This window comes from Micrasema longulum, unplaced genomic scaffold, assembly GCF_059751315.1.
Source record: "Micrasema longulum isolate JH-2025_06_02 unplaced genomic scaffold, ASM5975131v1 h1tg000340l, whole genome shotgun sequence".
Lineage (NCBI taxonomy): Eukaryota > Metazoa > Arthropoda > Insecta > Trichoptera > Brachycentridae > Micrasema > Micrasema longulum.
The window spans coordinates 57,309-79,788 of NW_028277543.1; the positions used below are offsets into that span (position 1 = coordinate 57,309).

General features: G+C 31.6%; 2 protein-coding genes across 2 annotated transcripts in view; one reads left to right on the top strand and one right to left on the bottom strand.

Annotated features, from left to right (window-relative positions):
* Positions 1-2,694, top strand: part of msps (msps cytoskeleton-associated protein 5) — a gene marked incomplete at its 5' end in the record, with an annotated part of 59,686 nt that extends 56,992 nt beyond the window's left edge. Inside the window, one exon of the mRNA XM_088225280.1 lies at positions 2,224-2,694. The remainder of the gene's footprint in view (positions 1-2,223) is intronic.
* Acsf3 (Acyl-CoA synthetase family member 3) lies at positions 251-18,648 on the bottom strand. Its single transcript, XM_088225228.1, has 14 exons — positions 18,307-18,648; positions 17,734-17,871; positions 15,871-15,963; positions 15,116-15,301; positions 13,588-13,695; positions 11,810-12,000; positions 10,629-10,771; positions 9,170-9,277; positions 8,339-8,498; positions 7,241-7,336; positions 6,466-6,610; positions 4,397-4,575; positions 3,268-3,386; positions 251-2,814 (listed from the first exon to the last, which is right to left on the bottom strand). The coding sequence occupies exons 1-14, from the start codon at positions 18,422-18,424 to the stop codon at positions 2,724-2,726; spliced, it is 1,875 nt and encodes a 624-aa protein (XP_088081354.1). The 5' UTR covers positions 18,425-18,648; the 3' UTR covers positions 251-2,723.
* Positions 18,649-22,480: the final 3,832 nt, after the last annotated feature.

The following is a 22,480-nucleotide window of genomic DNA, read 5'->3' on the forward strand; positions in this document are numbered from 1 at the left end:
TTATTATTTTATTTATTATGCTCATGTGCATTTTTATCTTAGTAATTATTTATTGTGAAAATAATCAATCATTGAAGGACAATAGATTCTAAATAAATATGTTCATTCAATAAGTTTTAAAAATATATATGTATTGTTTAAGAATATTTACATGATTATAAATATGCACCACACTTTAAAAGTAATTGGGATGTTGAAAATATAATGAATGTATTTTTCACATGAAAAAAAAAAATAAAATAATTTTACATTTTATTAAATCAAATCACATATTGCCACTGTGATGTTAAAATCCAAATTCAATAAAACTTTACCATGTGTAAAATGATTAGTTGTTGTGAATTTGTAAATCTTCAATTTTTATATATCTAGTTAAAATATTTAAAAACAATTTGATCATTTATCGTATTAAGGACTTGGTACATTGAATTTTGTCACAATTAGACACATAAAGCTAGGGTTTCCTAGGACAGCGGTGCCTGTATCTGAACGGCCATAAAGAACGGTGATGTGCCGGACAGCCATTGTAACAATGGCTAGAGAGTGGTTTCCTAGGAAAACGGTGTTGACAACACCGTCAAAAAATAAAACCATTCTCTAGTCGCCGTTATGACGGCTGTCCACCGCATCACCGTTCGCTACGGCCGTTAAGATACGGGCACCGCTGTTTTAGGAAACCCTAGCTTAAGTGCTTAAAAAGTAGGATCTTGAGTTGATTGAAACTCAATGTTTGAAATATGGTTTTTCAATATAAAATGTCTAAAAATATTTTTGATTTGCATATGCATAAATATGTGCATGTCTATTAACATCCTAATGCTAAAATTATATGAGTGGAGTTTATTTTCATGCAAATTCTTAATAATTTAACTTTGTAAAAAATACTTTAAATTTTCACATTTATTCACTATTGTTAATTAATATCATCAGGACTGTCAAATAACCTATGCAATGATTTTGTTGAATAATTAATTATCCGAAGTCCAATTTATAAAGGATTTAAAACCCCTTTTTAATTGAGTTCCTTATCACATATTATTATATATCTATTATGAAAGCATGTTTATTTTAATTATTAACAAACAATAAATATTTAACAAAATAAATCGAGTTTTTATTTAAAATATATAACCAACATTATTACATGATATTATTGTGAGGAATCATGTTTCTTTTTTACTTCGACAACAATAACCTTACATAGAAAAAATAATTTTACAAATTAATTACATTTGCTAATCGCATTTCCTAGAATAGGCCTAATAGATATTAGTGTTGAGTTTAATTGTTGACAAAGTTCACCTTAGTCTGAAATTAGACATTAAAATATGCAAATCTCATTAACCATAGTAAAAATTATTAAAATAACAATTGACCTTTAAACTCTGGTATAAAAAGAGATAATGTTTATTTTATTTGGTGCATATTGCATTTTTACTAACGCTGCAAGTCCACAGTTTAACCTCATAAATAATTCACATAAATACTATCAACCACTTCACAAAATAAAATCAACCAACACTATAATTACCCACGCACACATGCATAAGATATTATACTTTTAAACATAATTAAGTTTTGAAATGGCCTTAAGAAAGTACAGGTATCTTATATAATTTATTAACTAGATTAAAAACATTTGACAATTATTTAAACACTGTTTTATAAATATTACAGTCTCTTTGATTTGACAATGGCCCTTTTGCTTGTAAATAATGTATATATTTTATAATAATTCCAAGCCTAACTGTACAATAAAAAAAAGCAAAAACATATCCACTTATATACAGTTTTTCAGGGCCATACTGTGAAACTTCAGAGCAACATTTTTATGATGTAATTTTTAGAATATACTAATGAATTTGATGGAAAATTGCTTTTTTAATTTAGAGACTAAAAACGTATTTGACCAACTAAACGATAAACGCCGGACACAGTCTAGGGAAACGATTGGCTAGGGGAGGGGGTAGGGGTTTGTGGAAGGAATACCAAGACAAAGGATTTTCTCCATTTTCAAATTATGATTAATTTTCATTTCAAAAAATATACTTTGAAAAAAAGTTATCAAGATTTTTTTTAATGTTTACCACGAAGAATATTCCTCTGAAGTTTCACAGTCTGGCTCTGAAACACTGTGTATAATGGGATCTTATGAGACATTGATATGTATCTACATAGTTTATTTTCTGGCTACATAAGTACAGGGTGTGTTTTATGTTCCAGGAAAGGTACAAAGCAGTAAACCGACCACATTCCTGATGCTTAAGGGCAACATTTGAAAAGAAATTGCCGAAATAACGCCAAAAGTCAACAAAAATGTTATGAAAAATATGCATTTGCTCAACGGCAAGAAGGAGCGGGCCGCAAAACATCGCTAATAGTCGTATAATTAATCGATAAAATATAAATTAGGAAATTGTTTTTCATTTAAGTTATTAAAAAAAGACATAGACCCGGAACATAAAATGCACCTGTATATACATTTCTATCCTTTTCTTAAAACCAATTTTATAATTTACAGTTTAAAATACGGCAAAGCATGAAAAATCGTCCAGTCTATTTTTGCAGAGGGACAAATTTAAGCATAAAGCTGCTGTGTTGTATCAGTTTTCAATCCCTCGTATATTTAACAAATTATTCCCGATAATGTTTATATGTACATAAATTATAAACAGAGATATGATTTGATAACACTGTTATCTCGATTAAGCCTGTTAAGTTATTTAAGACTCGACGATTTCTTCTTTGATCGGGTTAAGTAATGCCTTGCGAAGATCTTTTTTGTTTACCTTGCCCATAGCATTGCGTGGCAATCTGTAAAAAAAAAAAAAACATTTATCTGTTTGGGGTCTTAATATTATTCCAATATAAAAATAAATAGTTTAGTAAATAACACTATTATACAACTTTTAATGTAGAAACAAAATATAATTATAGCATAGTGTACAATTTGAAGCATATTGTTTGACCTATCCTTAGTACATATTTGTAAAATATTGTAAGTTTTCAAAATTATAAAAAGTTTATAGTTTGTCATAACAATATTGCATATAAATAGTTTTCGTAAAAGTTATAAGTATATATTAACAATTTGGAGGAAATTTTCAGTTAGTCATAAATAAGTGTTAATAGAATGTAGGTTTTAGTTGAAACAGTATTTTTAAGACCAAACCTAATTTTAACTTTTAAAGATAACATAAATTCAATTTTTTTTAAAAATTGAGAATAAAATATAGTTCTAAGTTATTATAGAATTAAAGCACTTACTTTGGAACAATGAAGAGAGCAGAAGGTAACTGGTATCTTGGAGCAAATTGACTTCCCCATTCCTGGAGCTCGTTGACTGTAATTGTAATCCCCGATTTGACTTCGACGGCTGCTGCAACCTATTTGATTTTATGTGTAAAATTAATTAACTACTATTATGATTTTTAATTATTAACGAAGAAATCGCTATTTAAAAATTTATATGAAAATAAAAACACTGTTTTGACCACTTATTATTTATTTAATTACTGACCGGTTTCTGAGCTGCAACGTGCATCTTATGCCAATTACATATTATTTAAAGCAAGCCATCAACAGCAAGATTGAAAAACACTAGAGTAGAGTATTATTATTTACGTAAAAGTTGGTCATTAAAAAAAATATATATACAGTAAAACCCCTTTTTACGTTTTTCAAGGGAGCAAGAAAAAAAAGTGTAAAACTCTTATTGTTTTCGGTAAGGGCAGGTATAAAGGTCATAAAAACATAAGTAAGATTTTGAATTGAATTAAATATTACAACCAGAATTATCTTCTTTTTTTAAAAAAAGAGAAAACAATTCTATAAAAAAGGTTTCAACTAAAGTATTTCAATAATATATATTTTTTAAAAGTATTATACCGAAGGCATGATTTTATGTAGAAATAAAGTAAAATGTCACAAAAATGTATGTGATTTAAAATGCTTGTATTTCTTTTCAAAAACAAAAACAAAAAATAAAATTTGGCTTCGGCCACTTTCATGTTGAATTTATTATCTTCAAATAATTATAACAAATTTTAGTTCAATACTTAGTCTTTATTGAGATCCCAGACACCTAAGTTCAGTCTAAATTTGAAATGGCGTAATCTGCCGGTCTAAAAGTAATTATATTTTAGTTACATAAAACTTTTAAGTATATTTTTTAACAGAAATACCTTTAAAAATTATTGTTTTTTTATTATTGCGCGATTTAAAAAAAAATTCGGTTTAAAATGGCAAAATCGTATGATTTCCTAATTTTGCGTTCGTTTTACCAGAGTACAGCCTTAATCATCGGCTCGGCTAGAGTGATCTCTTATCATTATCATCATCTATTTTCCTTCATTAACATTAAAACTATTTTAAATAGAGAAGCTATTGTCTATACCTTCTCTCCCCACGTGGGGTCCGGAAGGCCGAGTACGGCCACGTCAGCTATGGAGGGGTGACCAAGGATGAGAGTTTCCACTTCCAGAGCCGAGATCTTGTATCCACCGGACTTGATAATGTCGACGGAAGTTCTGCCCTGAATTCGCATCTTTCCATCGTCTAATAATCCTGTATCACCTGAATAGTACAACAATTTAAAATTGTCAACATTGCATATACTATTGTCATTCCCCTTCTGCTTCCGGAAGTACACAGCTCTGGAAGTTCTGTCGTCAAACATGGTTGATAACAAATAATAAATACATTATAGCTCAAGGAATATGAAAAAAAAAAGATAAAACTACCTACCAATACGCGTTATAAATAAAAAACTAATTATATCCTTAATAATATAGAATTAAAAATAGTCCAGAAGGAGCGTAGAATCATATTTGAATACATCGGACTGTGTCCAATAATTCCCCCACTATGCCTCACTTTCGCCGCGCGCGTTCGTGATGCCGCCGCGTAATGTAGCACGATGGGAAAAAATATAATTATAACACAAATGTAAGGTAAAAAAAAGCAATCTGTTAATTTCTCTAAAATTTTACTGCGCACGCGGAAATATTGATTGACACAACAGAGTAGATAAGTAAAGGGTCATTTAATAAGAGTAATTGAATGAGGAAGTTCAGTGGTTTTTTTTATTTTTTTTATTTGTTAATAGACTGTTAAACTAAGTCAAAATTTTTAATTTTTTTTTTTTATATATCACATTATCGGCTCTACGATTTTTCAATGTTTTGTATTTCTGAAATAACTCCGTGTGTAACGTCAGAGGTTCATTTCCGCTTATTCTCATTCAGTTCTTCCCATTGGTCCAGAAGCGACAAGCAGACCGGAAATCTTCCATAGCTCTCAGATCATAGGTTGATTCACATGAACCAGTGACGTCATTTAAAGTAGTGCGTTTTTATCAAAATATTTTTTATTATTTTTTCTGTACATTTTCAAGAAACTTTGGGGTACAATTTAATGCTCTAATTTTTACCCCGCGTAAGAAAACATTTTTTGTATCCAATTTCCCGTAGGGCTGAAGTTCCTCATTAATGAACTTTAAACTCAAAATATAAAACAAATTTTATTTTACATAATATTTTTATATCATGTTAAATAATATTTGATGTTTTAAAGATAATGTCGGTCAAATGTCCACGATAGAGTTGTTTAATCAGAGATCCAATTTTCATTAATTCTCTCATTAGATGAGCAAAATAGGGTAAAAAAGATTACGACCCTGGCAACACTAACGAAATTTCCATTTGGTTTCTTCGACAATCTGACAGATGGAAAAATAATTCAATTTTTATGTAATGCATTTTTTACATACACATTAAACACATATGTTTTAAAGGTAATGTTGGTCTAATGTCCACCACGGCGTTGTTTAATCCGAGATCCAATTTTCATAAGATCTCTCATTAGATGAGCAAAGTAGGATAAAAAAATTTACTACCCTGGCAACACTAACGAAATTTCCATTTTGTTTCTTCGACAATCTGACAGATGGAAAAATAATTCAAATTTTAAGTAATGCATTTGTTACTGTTCAGGAGTTGCGTACTGAGCGACGTCCACAAAGAAACTAATGGGTCAAAACGTAAACCTACTCATTTATGAGTAGTTTAGTCGCCTTCTGTTTGATGTGCGTATGGGGTTTCTGGACTACTCTTAATTCTATGCTTAATAATTTTATTACGTTTGAAAAATCATGATAATTTTGAATGTTGATATTTTTTACCCCACCAAAGAGCGGTTATTTGGTGATTAATATACTTGAACTTTTGGGAGGAATAGCAGCCTCGCAAAAGTTTACACCATTCTCACTCAGAAATCTTCTTCTTAATCTGATGAATCACTTCGGGGCTAAGTGAGGATAGGAGAGAAGTGACATTTATATGTAAATTTTAGACTTGGTTATGAAATGTCGAAAAAAAACTAATTTTACCAAACATTTTTAAATGTCGCTTAAACTTATCTGACTAGGGTCTCGCTATTTATATTCCTATATATTGTATATCTAACCAGTTTTGAACCATCCATCTTCCGTAAATTCAGCTTTAGTCTGCTCGGGTCTCTGCCAATATCTTCGGAACACTCCGGGACCGCGGACCTGTATCTCCCCCTGTAGGCTTGTCTTCTTCTGGTCATTTCCATAGTGGATTTTGCACTAAATAAAAATAAACATATAAATCTTACTTTACACATCTATTACTTTATCCTACGATTTATAGATTTTTAGTGTATTTATTCTTATGTCCTCTTTTTTCCCCTTGAATGCGGTATTTCACTCAAATATGATAATGTCAGCCGCATTTAAATATGGACAGTCAGTCTGATATATTATTTGACATATTAAAATACCTGGTCGAGTTAGATACTCGATTAACCATTAAGGAATTATCGCACAGACTCGAATCCCCATGGTCAACCGTGCAGTTTATTTACAACGTATCGGCAAAACAAATAAAATGTGAATTTAGGAAAAATACACGATTTTTTTATGTTCCCCCTATTAACATTCATAAGTAATTTTATTTCTGTTCAATGTAAATTGGTAATCATCAAATTGTTTAACATGGAAAAGTAAAATAAAAACAATTTTTAAACATACACAAAGGTATGTAAGTATAAAATTTATTGCGCAAGGCAAATTTAATTTTTCAATGAGAACTTAAAAACTTAACTTCTGTAGTTATTTAGACCAGAAATAACATCATGTACCTATAAACATTGATTTATTAGTTATGTTAGAGTTTAAATTAGGAACAAATCATTTTTATAAGATTGAAATATTAACCTTTTTATTGAATGGAATGTACTCCTCCTTTTCAACAAATAAATTTTTCACTGTAGATTCATTGTCGGGATTGAATTGGAGCTGAGACAGATTTATCTGAAACAAAATGTTGAGAACATTGATACAAATTTTGGCAGCGTGAAATTAATTCACACAAAAATGTAATAAATAAAATATTTAGGAATAACATAGGATTTTAATCAAATCAAGAGAGAGAGAGAAATCATAAGAAAAAAACCACAGCATACTCCATTAATTGAAACCTGAGTACTTCTAATTGATCAGGTACTTTTTGTAAATTAATTTCAGTTAGGTACCTATCTCAGCACTAATCTACATACATGCTTACATATATTAAAAAAAGATGACTGCCAAAAGGTCATATAAATATGCAATGTTTTCGACACAAAATGTACTAGGATACTCTATTATGTAATTCTGTGAGCATAAGGTAAAATTTCTTAAGCCATGTCTTGATTAAGGCCGCCAAATATGTTTTTTGTAGTCCAAACGGTTGTTTTTTGTTAATCTTAATGGCTCCCTAGGGGGTAAATCCAGTCTTTTGTCTACAAAACTTTTGACAAATCAATGCATTTAACAAACGCCTTTTAATGTATTGATCAATTTAATAAATATTTATTCATATTGACACTGGAAAGGAAAAAGTGACCAAGCAACATGTAGGAACTTTACAGGAGAGCCAAGAGTATTTTTTAAAAATTAACAAAGAATCTCGTATTCTAAATTTATATATAAATTACATAGGAATCACGCCAAAATAATATGTACATACGCAATATTTTAATTAAATAAAAAAAAACAAAAAATTTAACTGGCTGTTCTGTAAAGCTGCTACATGTTGCTTGGTAACTTTTTCCTTTCCAGAGTCGATATATATTTTTTTTTATAATTTGTTTTATTTTTACCACCCTTATTATTTATAAAGAAAAAATAAGTTTTTCTGGTGGCCAGGTTTGTTTCAGGTTTCAAGAGGTTAAATGGTTTCCTTCACAGTCGCTAAAATGCCATGGGACTTTTCATAGAAAAATCATTGCGTAAGTGCTGTAATTATTGTTGTTACGGAGTCAGCGCACATACTTCTTGATTTGGCAGCGGTGACTCTAGCGTAACGAGGGTCCCCTTGTCCTCTAACTTCACGGTAACTCCGGGAAGAGGGAAGCCAACACATCCGGGGGTGCGTTCTGCCATGGACTCGTATGGGTTACTGAGCGCCATACCGATCTCTGTCATCCCGTACCTATTCAAATCAAGTTAAAACCAAGATGAACCATATTTAATTATAATCGGCAGGGTTATTCAAAATAAATAAATAGGGAACTTCAGCCCTATGGGAAAATGGATACAAAAAATGTTTTCTTGCGTGCGGTAAAAACTAGAGCATTAAATTGTACAGCAAAGTTTCTTGAAAATGTACAAAAAAAACTATGAAAAATATTTTAATAAAAACGCACTACTTTGAAGGACATCACTGGTTCATATGAACAATGATATAAGAGCTGTGAAGGATATCCGGTTTGCTTACCGTAAACGAACCAATCGGGAGAACTGACAGAGAAAAATCTCTGACGTCACACGCGGAGTTATTTAAAAAAAACAACAGTTATTTAAAAAAAACAAAACTTTGAAAAATCATAGCGCTAATAATGCGATATATAAAAATATTTTTTCTTCGTCAATAGTCTATCTAACTAGTCTAACAAATAAAATTAAAAAAATACTTCCTCATTAAAATACTAGAATATGTAGTTGTGGCACTAAAAAAACTGATCTACGGTGTAGATTTTCAAAAAATTCATAAAAGTGTTAATATCTCAATTACTAAAGATATTTTACTGAGGTCATATGTACATATATTGGATTTGCATATTGGATTTGTTTAACTTAAATAAAAAACATAATTTATTTTACCTTTCAAGCAATCTGTGCCCTGAAATGTCCTCCCATCTTTCAAAAACTGGACTGGGGAGTGGCGCCGAGCCACAGATCATTAATCTCATTCGCGTCTTCAACACACTCCTGTAATCAAATTTTATTTTTTAAAAAGGATTATTGTGCCCAAAAGACTGTGCTAAAAAAATCCCTTTGCAAACAGTGCTGTAATAGCGAGTTACATTAAGCATAATGGGATATTTTAAAATACAGGTATTCAAAAACAAAAATTTGGCACATATATTTTTATATACTGTTTAACAATCTATTTTACATAATTTATAAAAATAATCATATGATTTTGGTCTGATATTGCCAAATATGACTTAATAATTTAGACAAATAAGAGAGATATACATATATCAAGTTTTGTATTCTACGTATGCTTATGTGACATCATAGCCATCCATACAAGGGTTAAAATTATTAAATTGTCTACCGCCATTGATAAAATAATGTTTGAATCTCAACAATATTTTGAGTTTGTCCAAATTTTTGTAGACAAGAACTGGATTCAACTCCCTGGGGAGCTGTTTATATTAACATATTACAACAGAGATGAAGAACATTTAAGAGAAGATAATATAGAAGTCTAGGCATCTACAGGGCTTATGACCTGTCAATGGCTGGTTTAAGTGGCCACTTTACACACTGTAACATTCACCATTCTGCCTATATTTGAACAACTTTATTCCTTCAATTCTTCCATCTGTTGATGTTTGTGAAGATAAAGAGCTGAAACCTTCATTTATGCTGATGAGATTCATCTAATTGAATTATTTCACCTACATACTAGGCAACGCCTGAAAATGTTATTTTTTCAATTTCTATACTTCTTCATGGACCAGGTAATTTATCAACAATATTTTGAGTTTGTCCAAATTTTTGTAGACAAGGACTGGATTCAACTCCCTGGGGAGCTGTTTATATTAACATATTACAACAGAGATGAGGAACATTTAAGAGAAGGTAATATAGAAGTCTAGGCATCTACAGGGCTTATGACCTGTCAATGGCTGGTTTAAGTGGCCACTTTACACACTGTAACATTCACCATTCTGCCTATATTTGAACATCTGTATTCCTTCAATTCTATATTACCTTCTCTTAAATGTTCTTCATCTCTGTTGTAATATTTGATTCTCAGTTTGAATACACTGCAAAATAAGGCAGCGGTGGTGTTTTATTTTGAACAGATGCCGGGTCAGTAATACCTTTAATACCAATGTGTTAACGGTTATTTCTCACTCGTCACTAAGCAGGTTATTACTGACCGATTAGTATTAATGACGAGTACCTAGTCAGTGCAAACTTAGCCTTAATTTCATTATAAAATAATGTAATTTTTTGATAAACATTTTGGCTCAATGTCAACTCTATTTACACAAAACAAAGGTTCTTTTTCATTTGCAAAATCAACAAATATATCCATTCTTACTTAATATATTCCCTGTGTCTACTATTGGTAGCAAACACTTTGTCATATTCTTCAATCAGTTTAGCATACATTGTCGGAACTCCCATGAACACTGTTATTCTCGAGTTGTCCCTTTTTTTCATTCCCAAAAGGTGCGCCCACACCTAAAAAAACACACTCATTTAGTATAAAGAACCTGAATGACTTTTGCTAAGCCACATTTTTTAACCAACAATGCCATTCATATGTATATTAAAAAGCAGAGATAAAAAAATATAAGATTACCAATGAGAAGAATGACAGTTTCAAAACTCACTATATAAGGGTTTGAAATTGTGCAATGAGTTACTCGAAGTAATAATGATTAATGAAACAACTTTGGCCATGTAGTAATAATGGATAATTTATTATGATAAAGGTATAAAATCCATCCTGTTTAATAATATATTTTTTATCTCTTATTGTAATTAAATCTACCTTTCCTTAAGGGAAGTGGTTAAAGTGATAAATTAAACCTGTTCGAATAAGATTCGTCGGAAAATAAACCCGATTTGATATTAGTTTATTTCAGTTATTTAGGATTATGTAGATCATGATTAGTATATGATATGCGGTGAAGATTACTCACAAGAGATTTATTTTTCGCGGAGTTTACAATGGTAATGTAGCGTAGTATAAATAATCTAACAGTTTGTAGAGCGCTGAATTTAGTTTTTTGTTTATGTTTAAAATAGGATTTAATGAATTTAACCTCAAGGAATAAGCAAATAAAATATTTGAAGTTACTTACAATTTAGGTTTACACACGAAAATGCAGTAATTTCACAAATTAAACTAAGAAAGAATACTATAAAGTAGATCTAAATGCTGGTGGAAGCAGAAAAGGACGAGTGATGTGTTGTGCGTCCTTATATAGGTCCATTGCGCATTGCGCGCATAGATAAAAACACATTCTCGTCTCTCACTCTATGGTCATCACGGTAACAATAATTTATAATCAAAGAGCTTTAGGGATAAAACGGCACATATTCTAGATTGAAAGTTATCCATCTGGTATTCTTTATTTTATAAAATTTTGACAGCGTTCTCGATGTTCAGGTCCACGACTCACAGCTGATACGCGTTACATTTAGACTGCATGTGACTGCAGTCAGTTACAAACCTACCAAAGTACGGTGTGTTTTGTAGTTTGAATAAATTACCGCGGGGGAACTGAATCCCAGCATCATCCTGATCTTGGCGCCGGCGCTGAGTCCTGCCAGGACACTGTTGACCAGACCGTGGATGTGGTGCAGGGGTAGGCAGTGCAGGAAGGTGTCCGTACAGTGGTATCTCCACGCCGCGTGGAGGGAACTCACCTGGGCAGACAGCTGGTCAAAACCGTGCACAACACCTGCCAAGAAACAATGAGTCTTGAAATATGAGCAGTCTTTGGCGAACCAAAAACGAATTATCAAGTTAAAAACTGAAGCGGGTTTCGGTCCCTTGGTAGTATTTTGGACTCATGGATCAGAAGTAAGAGGTTTGAATACCACTCAGCCACAACTTGCCATTCCACGTCCAATGTTGACATATTTTTTTTTTGCTAAAAACAGCGTAAAAATGTAATATTTACAACCGAAATATTCATTAAAAATAACAAAACCTTATTAAAAAGGGTTTACATATTTCTATGTTTTAATATTTCAACTATTTTCATGTTTTACATGATTATTATAGGCATAATTCAACCTAGAATTTAAGAATACCACAAAATTTGCCTGATTTAAAATGATTGTATTTATTTTCAAAAACAAAACATTCATATTTTTTTATTTATTTTATAAATGGCCAGAGGGCTTCTACAATATATAGTTAAATAGTACATAGAGTATCGTAGCAATTGACATAAAATTGTCGGCCTCGTAGTGTAATGGTCATCGCGTTTGCCTACCATGCTAGAGGTATCGTACCTTCATAGTCCCGGGACTGGTACTTGAAGCGTAAAACTGATCATCTTACCTTCATGTAACAATTTTTTTAAATCAAGATATGCTGCAATTGGTGTAATAATGCAGTGCCCTATGCACCATTAGGTGTGGAAAGGGAATGATGATGACATAAAATAGGATCATGATTATTTCACTAAATATATTAATAATTATAAAAATCGCTTTGCTTCAATTTTTTTTTTTTAAATCATGAGAACAAATTTGACTTAAATACCTATCATTATATGAGTACCAAAGTACTTGAGTTTAGTGTAAATTTTAAGAGGCGTAATCTGCCGGTCAAAAAGGAATTATACTTTTTTGTAAGATAAAACTTTTAAGCATATTTTTTATCAGAAATACATTAGAAAACTATTGTTTTTATCGAACATTTATTTATCTTATTATTTTGGCGATTGGTAAGAATGGCATTTTAAAATGATAATATTGTATGAATTGCATACTTTTTATCAGACTACAGCCTTAATACTATCATTTTATATTATGGATTAACCATATTCCCCTAATGTGAAAATGTCTATTGGGCATAAATACTAATCATCATCATCATTCCCCTTCTGCATCTAATGGTGCATAGGGCACTGCATTGGTAAACCAAACGTAGCGTATCTCGATCATTTTTGTTACACGGAGGTAAGATGATCAGTCTTGCGCTTCAGGTGCCAGTCCAGGGACTATGAAATATTCTAGTGCAAAAACATTTTTTTTAAATAAATATTTCGTGTCAACCATGCTGGGAATCGAACCCGAGATCTCTTGCATGGCAGGCTGTGCGCTGGTGCGCTGGTCACTACACCACGAGGCCGACATAAACAGACCTAATAAATAAATAGATTCCAATCACTATGGACTTCGCAGAAAAATATTTGGTTATCAACGCACAAATAACCTAGCGAATTGCCAAATCGCAATGAAAAAAAAAAAAAAAAATTCTCTATTGTAATATTCATAAATAGCGTCTTTTCATAGACCATGTACATATGACAAACCTTTAGGTTTGGAGGTGGTTCCACTAGTGTACATTATGATGGCATCACTAGATGCGTAAAACATCCCATCGTATAATCCATCTAAGTTGACAGCGTTTTCGGACGAATCTGAAATGAACGGATTAATGTTTAATAATAGTAGTAATTTTGCTGTTTTTTTTTTATTCTCTCAGACAGTCAGGCTGCTCTTAAAGCACCGAGCTCCGTTGAGATCAATTCTAAATTGACCTTGGAATGCGTTAGGGTGCTGAATTGTGTCGGTGAGTATAACAGTGTGACATTGATTTGGGTACCTGGACTCCCAAACATCGACGGTGACGAGGCAGCTGATGAATCGGCAAGGCTAGGAGCTGAGACAGCCCCAATAGGCCCCGAGCCCTACTGTGGGTATGCCCAAATGTGCGCCTTGTAACGAACTTAGGTCATGGGCCAGGAAGCAGAGCGTCATGCTCTGGCAAAAAGTACCTAGTCAGCACCATGCGAAGGAACTGATAAAAGGGTAGGTACTCGCAAAGTTTTGTTTTTGACCTAATAAAGCTCAGCCTCATCAAGTGAGGGTTATCAATAGAGCCCGCCCAGGGCACTGCAGATTGAACAAACACATTCCTAGAACGATCCTTTTCAAAAATTCTAGATGTAGGTTCTGCAGTGCAGATGAGGAAACACCTGTACACATTATATGTGAATGTGATGCTTTACATCATAAAAGGAGCCTCATCCTCGGGGGACCACTGGTTAAACCTGAAGATGTTAAAGAGCTTGCCCCCTACCTAATAGCCTGATACTTTACAGATCTGGGCTTGGAAGGGGAGATCTAGCAAAATGTAAACTCTCGCCTTCCACACAGTAGCCAGGCTCTTTATAGACCTGAGCTTGGAGGGCGAGAACTATTCACGGGCATCCGTCAAAATAGATCTTTAAAGGTCGCAGTGACATCAGGAGCTTGCATAGCACTGACTACCACCTCTAAGACGCCGAGCAAATAAAAGTTTTTAATATGCCACAGACATTTTTTTCTCGTAGGATCCACTCATATGGACAAATATCATAACTTTCTTATTTTATGGAATATTTCACTTCTGATTTGGCCATAGTTTACGGTTTTAAGTAAATCTTGTTCGACTAACATACTGGGACACTTTAGTTCCTGACTGTTTTTTATAGGGACACAATATCTCCTCCTACCATATAAATACTTTAGTTTAACATAGGCTATAGACATATTTTTACTACCAATGCCTTTTGGACTTAATGGCAGTAATTTCATAAATGAGAGATATAGTTTAGACGGCTATAGACATCATTTGCTAAATGAGAGACACAATTTTGATGGCTACAGCCATCATTTCATAAATAAGAGACAAGGTTTTGATGGCTTTAGCCATAACAACATTTTTAGGTAGAACTTAACGTTGTAATTCATAAAACATTTTTATTTCTCAAAAGGAACCCAAAGTTTGTTAAATTTGGCCGGGGAGATGAGCGGTATAAAAAAAATTATATATTTTCATTTATACGGCGTTCAGACCTGCGGCTTCTTGTAGGGGATCGAGCAGAGCATGAGATCTCAACTCGGGTGGGAGCATCAAGGTAGGGGCTTGTTGTTCCGGAAGTTTCCCAGCCAGGGACTGATCACAGATCACCAGGGAGGCTCCGCTGTCCTGCAGGTAGTACTCCAGCAAGGGGGTGGGGTGGTGCGGACTAAGGGGCACGGCTAAAATCAATTCCTTTTATACATTACAAATGAATAGTTTTACATATATACAAAGGTGAAGCAGGTAGGATTACATCATTAATTGGATCAAGTGGCCACTCGATGTATAAAAATAAAGTGGCCACTTAAACCAGCCAATGACAGGTCATAAGCCCTGTAAATGCCTAGACTTCCATATTTCCTTCTCAAAAATGTTTTCCTTCTCGGTTGCAATAAATTTAGATCTTAATAACTCCTTAGGGAGTAAAATCCAGCCTGTCTACAAACATTTGGACATAATCAAAACATTGTTAAACTACTAATGTATTGATAAAAAAATTAAATGATAATGTTTTTTTTTATAATTATTAATCAAATAAAAGTAAAAATAAATAAATATAATCAGATATTTATTTCTTTTTCGCTTTATTCAGTTAGTTCATAACATTTTAAGAACTAATATAAACATTTGACAACATTACAATTTTTTACAAAAAAATTCTCAAGAACATGTTTTTTCAAATTAATTTGAAATATTTCAAGGCTTTCGATTTCATTTATTAATTTGATTTAATTGTTTAACAAATTACCAATATTGCCAGTCATCCATATTGCCCACTGCGTGCAAACATGCGAAGAGTCACCATTGCACAGATATGCCACAGTTTTTTGCGTTTTACCACCTAAAAATGGAATTTTACACAATTAATTGCTGTGGTATTTTATAATCATCTTTTCCGTATCAACCTTACTCCAATGAGGAAGTCCAGTGCTAAAAAAAATTGGTTATGAAAAATGTTTTCTTACACGTGGTAAAAATTAGAACATTTAATTGTACGGCGAAGATACTCAAAAATGTATGAAAAAATTAATAAAAATGAACTATTTTGAAACGTCAGAGGTTCTTGTGAACAATCAATTATAGTGTCGTGTGTTGTGATAGATTTACAGTTTACGGGTAGCCATTTTTTTCCATTTTAATGTGTGTTGACAGCTATGGTGTTCTACTTTCAAATGACTCGCCGATAACAACTTGTGACATAATGCGGAGTAATTTCAAGTTTACAAAACTTAAAAAAATCGTAGTGATGATAATACAATATACAGGGTCCCAGAAGTCGACGTCAAGCCGGAAACGGATGATAGAACAAGTCATGCTAGTTGTAAGAAAAATGTAAAAAAAGGTCTTGTATTTTTTTAATTATAGGCATTTGAAAAAAATCCAGAAAATCGACACCCTGTGATAGTCTTTTAACTCCCGTTACTACAAATTTTATTTCAGTTTTTTTTTATAATGTAATTCTGAATAATGTTTCTTTAAACTGTGGTCCAAAGTTTAAAGCTAACTGCTCCAGCTTGGAAGAAAATGTTACTTTTTGCCCAACCAAGTATTCAAAATCAACACTACTCCCAATTTTAACTGGCTGTACTGAAAAAAAAAAGTACTACGCTAATTTGGCAAGTGACTTCGAAAGTTGGCGCATTTAATAAGAATTCCAAACGTAGCATGTGATGACAGAATAAATTGTTTTACAAAAAAGTTTTATTTAAATTACAAATTTCAAGCCAAATGAAAATTTTGGGCTATTATATTACGAAATAGCGCTTAGTCAAACATGGTTATAACGATCACGGAAATAGTGAGATCTCAGATACAATGAGGAAACACTAGTTGACATTAGTTTGTGGTTTTCTCCATATATTTATTCATTTTTATGTTTATAATGAGCTACTCCCGGAAATCTCGGATTCAATATTGGTTTGGGCGAATTAGACAGTCCATTCTACTTCTTCTGATATAGTTTTCCTCAACAGTTTTGTTTCAAAATTATCTGTATATCTAAATTTATAGCAACAGAGAGGGAAAACATTTTTAAGAAGGGAATATTGAAGTCTAGGCATTTACAGGATTTATTTCACAAAAGTCAAGATATGGAAGAGTTGAGGAAATGTGGATAGGAAAATGTGAAACATAGGAAGAATGGTGAATGTTAAAGTGTGTAAAGCGGCCACTTAAACCAGCCAATGAGAGTCCATAAGCCCCGTAAATGCCAAGACTTCCATATCCCTTCTCAAAAATGTTTTCCCTCTCTGTTTCGACAAATTTAGATCTAAATAACTCCCTAGGGAGGAAATCCAGCCAGTCTGCAAGCATTCGGACATACTCAAAACATTGTTATCTGTGCATATTTATTTGTTTACTTAGTGACAACATACAATAGCGATTCAATTTTGAAAAAACCTTTCTCCGGTATAACGAGCAAATTCAGTCGGTCCCATCTTTCTCGTAATAACCAAGTTCGACTGTATATATATTTTGTAATATAATATTATGTGTATTGTTTTTTTTTCAGTACCTATACATATTTTAGATGTACACGCATAAGTTTAATGCTGCTAGTTTACCTAATAATAATAAAAATAGTATTGTAAAAAAATGTGTGAAAATTTACCCAGAAGGTCATTGATTTGATTTGACAATACTTTAGCGGCATTGAACAGTCCTCTGTAAGTAAATTCTCCCGTATGGTCTTGTACGGCCACACGATCATCAAATATTGCTGCTAGTTTAAAAACTGGAACCACGCCACCTGGAAATTAAAAACTGATATTTAAGTGCGAAGAAGTTATAAAGATTTTACATATGAATTAAAACGAAGGAGACATGATACCATCAAATGTTAATTTAAATAGTTAATAAGGTAACATACCGTTGGCGATGCTGCAATAACGCGTAACTATCAACAGATTTTTTTAGCAAGGGATCCTAAAGAGTTCTAGTAATATATTACTTAGTATTTTAATCAACTAAAAATATCGCTGGAGGGTCAGAAAAACTATCATTATTTAGATTAAAAATAGCAATAATGCAAAAGAAACGGCCCGTAGTCCCTATGACGAATATATTTCAGTAAAAAAAAGGATACGCGGTATTACAGTATCGCCGACGATGCGACGATACATTTTTTATGACATCGATTTGAAATATCGTTCAACCACAATTGAAAAATGAATTAAATACTTACCAGATCTTATTTCGACATTAAATTTATTTACGATTTCATTTACAATATTGACTTTAGTTGATAAGAATCGAAGATTTGCGTTTCGGAAGCCCGTCCTTAAAATATTCGTTGAAAGCATGATGAAATATTGTGTCTTGGATAACTCAATTTATAAAAATAACGACCCGAAACTACCGGTGACATAAACCGGTACTTGAAAACAGATTAAACGTGATAGGGTGAGGTGATCAATATCTTTTAAAGCAAAGAGTGATAAAACTATTCTTCAATGAAAATAGTGAAAACACATCTTAAACCTTAATAATAAATATCTTTGACAGCCGTCAATCATCACTCATCTGTGGTCACATTTATAATTGTCTATGGAAAAATAGACAATAATCACATTTTTTTATCAAAAATGTTTTCTTTTTTATTTCATTTGCCCCCAATTTTTTCCATAACATCTATTCAAAAGTCATAAGTAATGGTAATTACAGCTATTTAAAAAAAAAGAAAATAGCATGCGATATTTTTTTTAGCCTATGAAATTATATCGACATGCCAAAATCATCGTAATGAAATTTCAATAAAGTTACCAAGTTCTTTTAGCAGTTTTTATTGCTATTATTAATAGATATAAATAATACTCATAAACTGAAAGTTATCTTTCAATGACATAAAGCTTATATATGCACAAAAGCCTTTTTTCAAAAAAATCTTCTAAATGACTTGTATCGTCGCTAGATTTTACATTAGGCCAACCTTACCCGACCGAGCTTCGGAAAAGCAATGACAATTGACTGTTTGGAGCAATTGGTACAAATTACTCCAATCTACAAGCACACACGCCCTACATACATAAAAAAGATAGCTGTCAGAGGAGACTTCCAAATGTTTTTGACGCAAAATGTGCTCAGATCAAAGAACAATGACATTACCATTGATTTTTAAATTTCTTGACTTCTTGGTTTCCTATTCCATTATTTACATATATTATTTTTGTAATAAAAAGAAATAAAACCCAGTGTATAAATTTTATTTTATTACAATGACAATGTTAAAGCTTACATAATATTTAATGTACATAATAGTTACAGTATAGTTATATTTTTTTATGTAAACATTTAAGCAGTAAGTAATAAGTAAATCTTCTAAAGTACGTTAGAAATGTAGTGTAGTACGAACATTATTTCATAAAATGAAATCAATAATAATATGAACAGACTGATGATTTATTTATACATATATTTTTTTTATCTGTAGATCCATAGCCCTTTCGCTCCTGGCCAAGACGTTTATGTGGGTACAAACAAACATTATTTTTATTAAAAGCCTTCCATATTCTGTTAGATCCTGACCACAAAAATGGTTCATGTTACTGGCCACTTAGAACATAAAATATTTTTTATATGATAGCTCCAGTATCCGAAGTGATGGGATGGTCCAAAAAAAAGGAGGGTAAACATTTTTTTTTAAATATCTCAGGAGCAAAAGGGTTAATGTAACTTTTTCTTTGACTCAAAACTATAATCCTTTGAAAACTTTCATAGATTATTATTAAAAAAATAAAAGAGCAAAATATTGTTGCCATGTCTCAAAAAAAAACTATTGCAAGTTCTTGATAAAAGCAATTATAATGTTATAAATCCGGATAGACAGTGTCTTTTTATGGGATAAATTAATATCACCATGTCTCAATGTATTGAAAATCACAGAGGGTGTGATTCAAAACTCTCTATTTAAAAAAAAAAAAAGTAATGTCTTTAAGTTAGTCTAAATTTTAAAGAATAATTCAATTATTATCAATATAATTTATTTCATTGCAATCGTAGAACAACGACAGATGTGCGAAAAATGCGACATTGACTTTATTTTATATTTGATATTAACAAAAGTTATATAAAGTAAGTAGAAATATATATATATATATATACATATGTATATAACTAACCCAAGTATCAAATGGTATATTTTTGTACTTATCAAGTTGTGACTATAAAAATAAAATTAAACTGCTCTCACGTAAAGTTGAAGAAAATCACATGCGTTGTTGTTTTACGATCCCGACGATTGGACTATTAATTTTATCATATACAATTTTAAAATGTATATATCGTGTTTTATAAGAATACATGACTTGTATATTTTTAGCATTTACGAAGGATAAAATAATGCTTTTAGTGGGCAACTCACAAATGCTGATTTTGAAGTTTTTTTTTAATTTTAAATATTTGCATTTTCAATTTTCGGGATTGTTTTCAATGAGTTGTAAATAACTCACTATAAGAAAATTGGAATCAAGTTGGGGTAGAGTGGGGTTTGAACCTCAGACCTCTGATATTAAGTAGGTAAAATGACTTGCACGGTTCATTATAATTTCGGGATAACCACTTAAAATTGTATTGTTTAAAACAATGCACGTATTTTTTATTGACCCCACAAATAAACTTTAAAAATGCATGATAACTGAGCTCTGATGCATGGCAAAACTAAATAAAATATTTCAATACAATATTATATGTATTTTTATTTTACATAATGGGAAACGTTATTATATAAATATATTAAATTTGTATAAAATTACATTTCATTTGTTTTTAGTAAAACTAGTCAGACTAGGAAAAATATACAAATTACATAGTACCAAAGACAAATGAATTAAAACATCATTTAATAAACAAAATAGAATATTTAAACTAATTTTGTTACACAATGTAAGTATATTCAAGTTCTTGTTCCAAAAATGAGGCCACCTTCAAAATAAAATAAACGAGTGCCAATTTTCCTGTGTTATCAAATAGAACTATCTAATGGCACATAATTAACAACTAAATTGGCTTAATAGCGTAACATTTAATATTAGCTCTCATCTTAAAGTAAAAGTAAAACAATAATAATAAGCTAGTGGATAGTTATTTTGAAATACAGAAAATGTTCTGTATTTCATACATCTTAATATTTAACTCAATTAACAAACACAATGAAGCATAGCAAGTTTTGACACAAGCGAGGGAAATAAAACAAAAGCACGCTGACAACACCTGTTATTTGATTTACAAGTTATAATAGATGAGTTGACATGCCACAAACACAGATGGCATTTGTTTATGAGATTTTAAATTTTTTATAATGAAAAAAAAAAAATCAAAATTTTTATCTAGAGTTGGCGCCATGAAAAAAGTCCCATGGTGGCAAATTGAAGAACTAAAAGAGACAGATACCGTTTGTCAGCCATATTTGTTTCATATGTGAAATAATTCTTACAGTAAGAGTTTTGTGAGTCAGAAATGATGGACGTTTTAATTCCATCACACAAAGTTTGTTGTGCTGACAGGTATATTTAGTGTTGTCAGTTTAAAAAACATTAGCTGACTTAAATAAAAAAGAGATTTTTATTTGAGTACATATCCAAAAATTTTCCATTAAAAAATATTATTGTCATACATATTTGAGTTCGTGCATAATGCGGTTGGTAGTGCCGCAGGCCTCCATGCGGGAATTCGTAGGTTTGAATCCAAAGGACCGGTCAATTTTAAGCATTTTACAACTTATTGTGAGTAAATTGTGTTACAGTCTTACGCTTCAGGTGCCCGTCCACGAACATGAAATATTGTGGTCATTATCACCTAAAAAATCAAAACATTCGCCCTGAATTTATTACAGGTGGTTCTGAAAAAAACACCTCCAGAAAAGTCAATGATTTTATTGGATTTCAGTAACTCAGTGGAAATAACATAAAAATACAACTTCAAAATTTATTCACATGTGTCATGTGTGAATTTTTTTTTTTTTGATATGGCAACATTTTATCTGGCGATCGCTGCGCTGACTCTGTGGGACTTCTTTTGTGGCATTTACTCGACACAAGCGTGTAATAATTTTGACAAGACAGAAATTTCATAATTACAATTTTACCACAGTTATAATGTTTTTTCTAATAAATAAATAAAAAACGTGCCATAAAAATTACAAATATTTAAACATTTGTACAAAATTTGGCACATACAAATTAGTCAAATTCATTTACAAGTTAGTAAAAACAAAACATTTTGTAAATGGAAATTGCATATTTTCTAAAAACTCAATATTGAAATTGATTTAAAAAATATATTAATTAGCATAATGGGAAATCTGTCTCAAAAAAAATTAATTCGCAAAATAATTGCTCATTAGCAATGCTATTTTCAGTCTG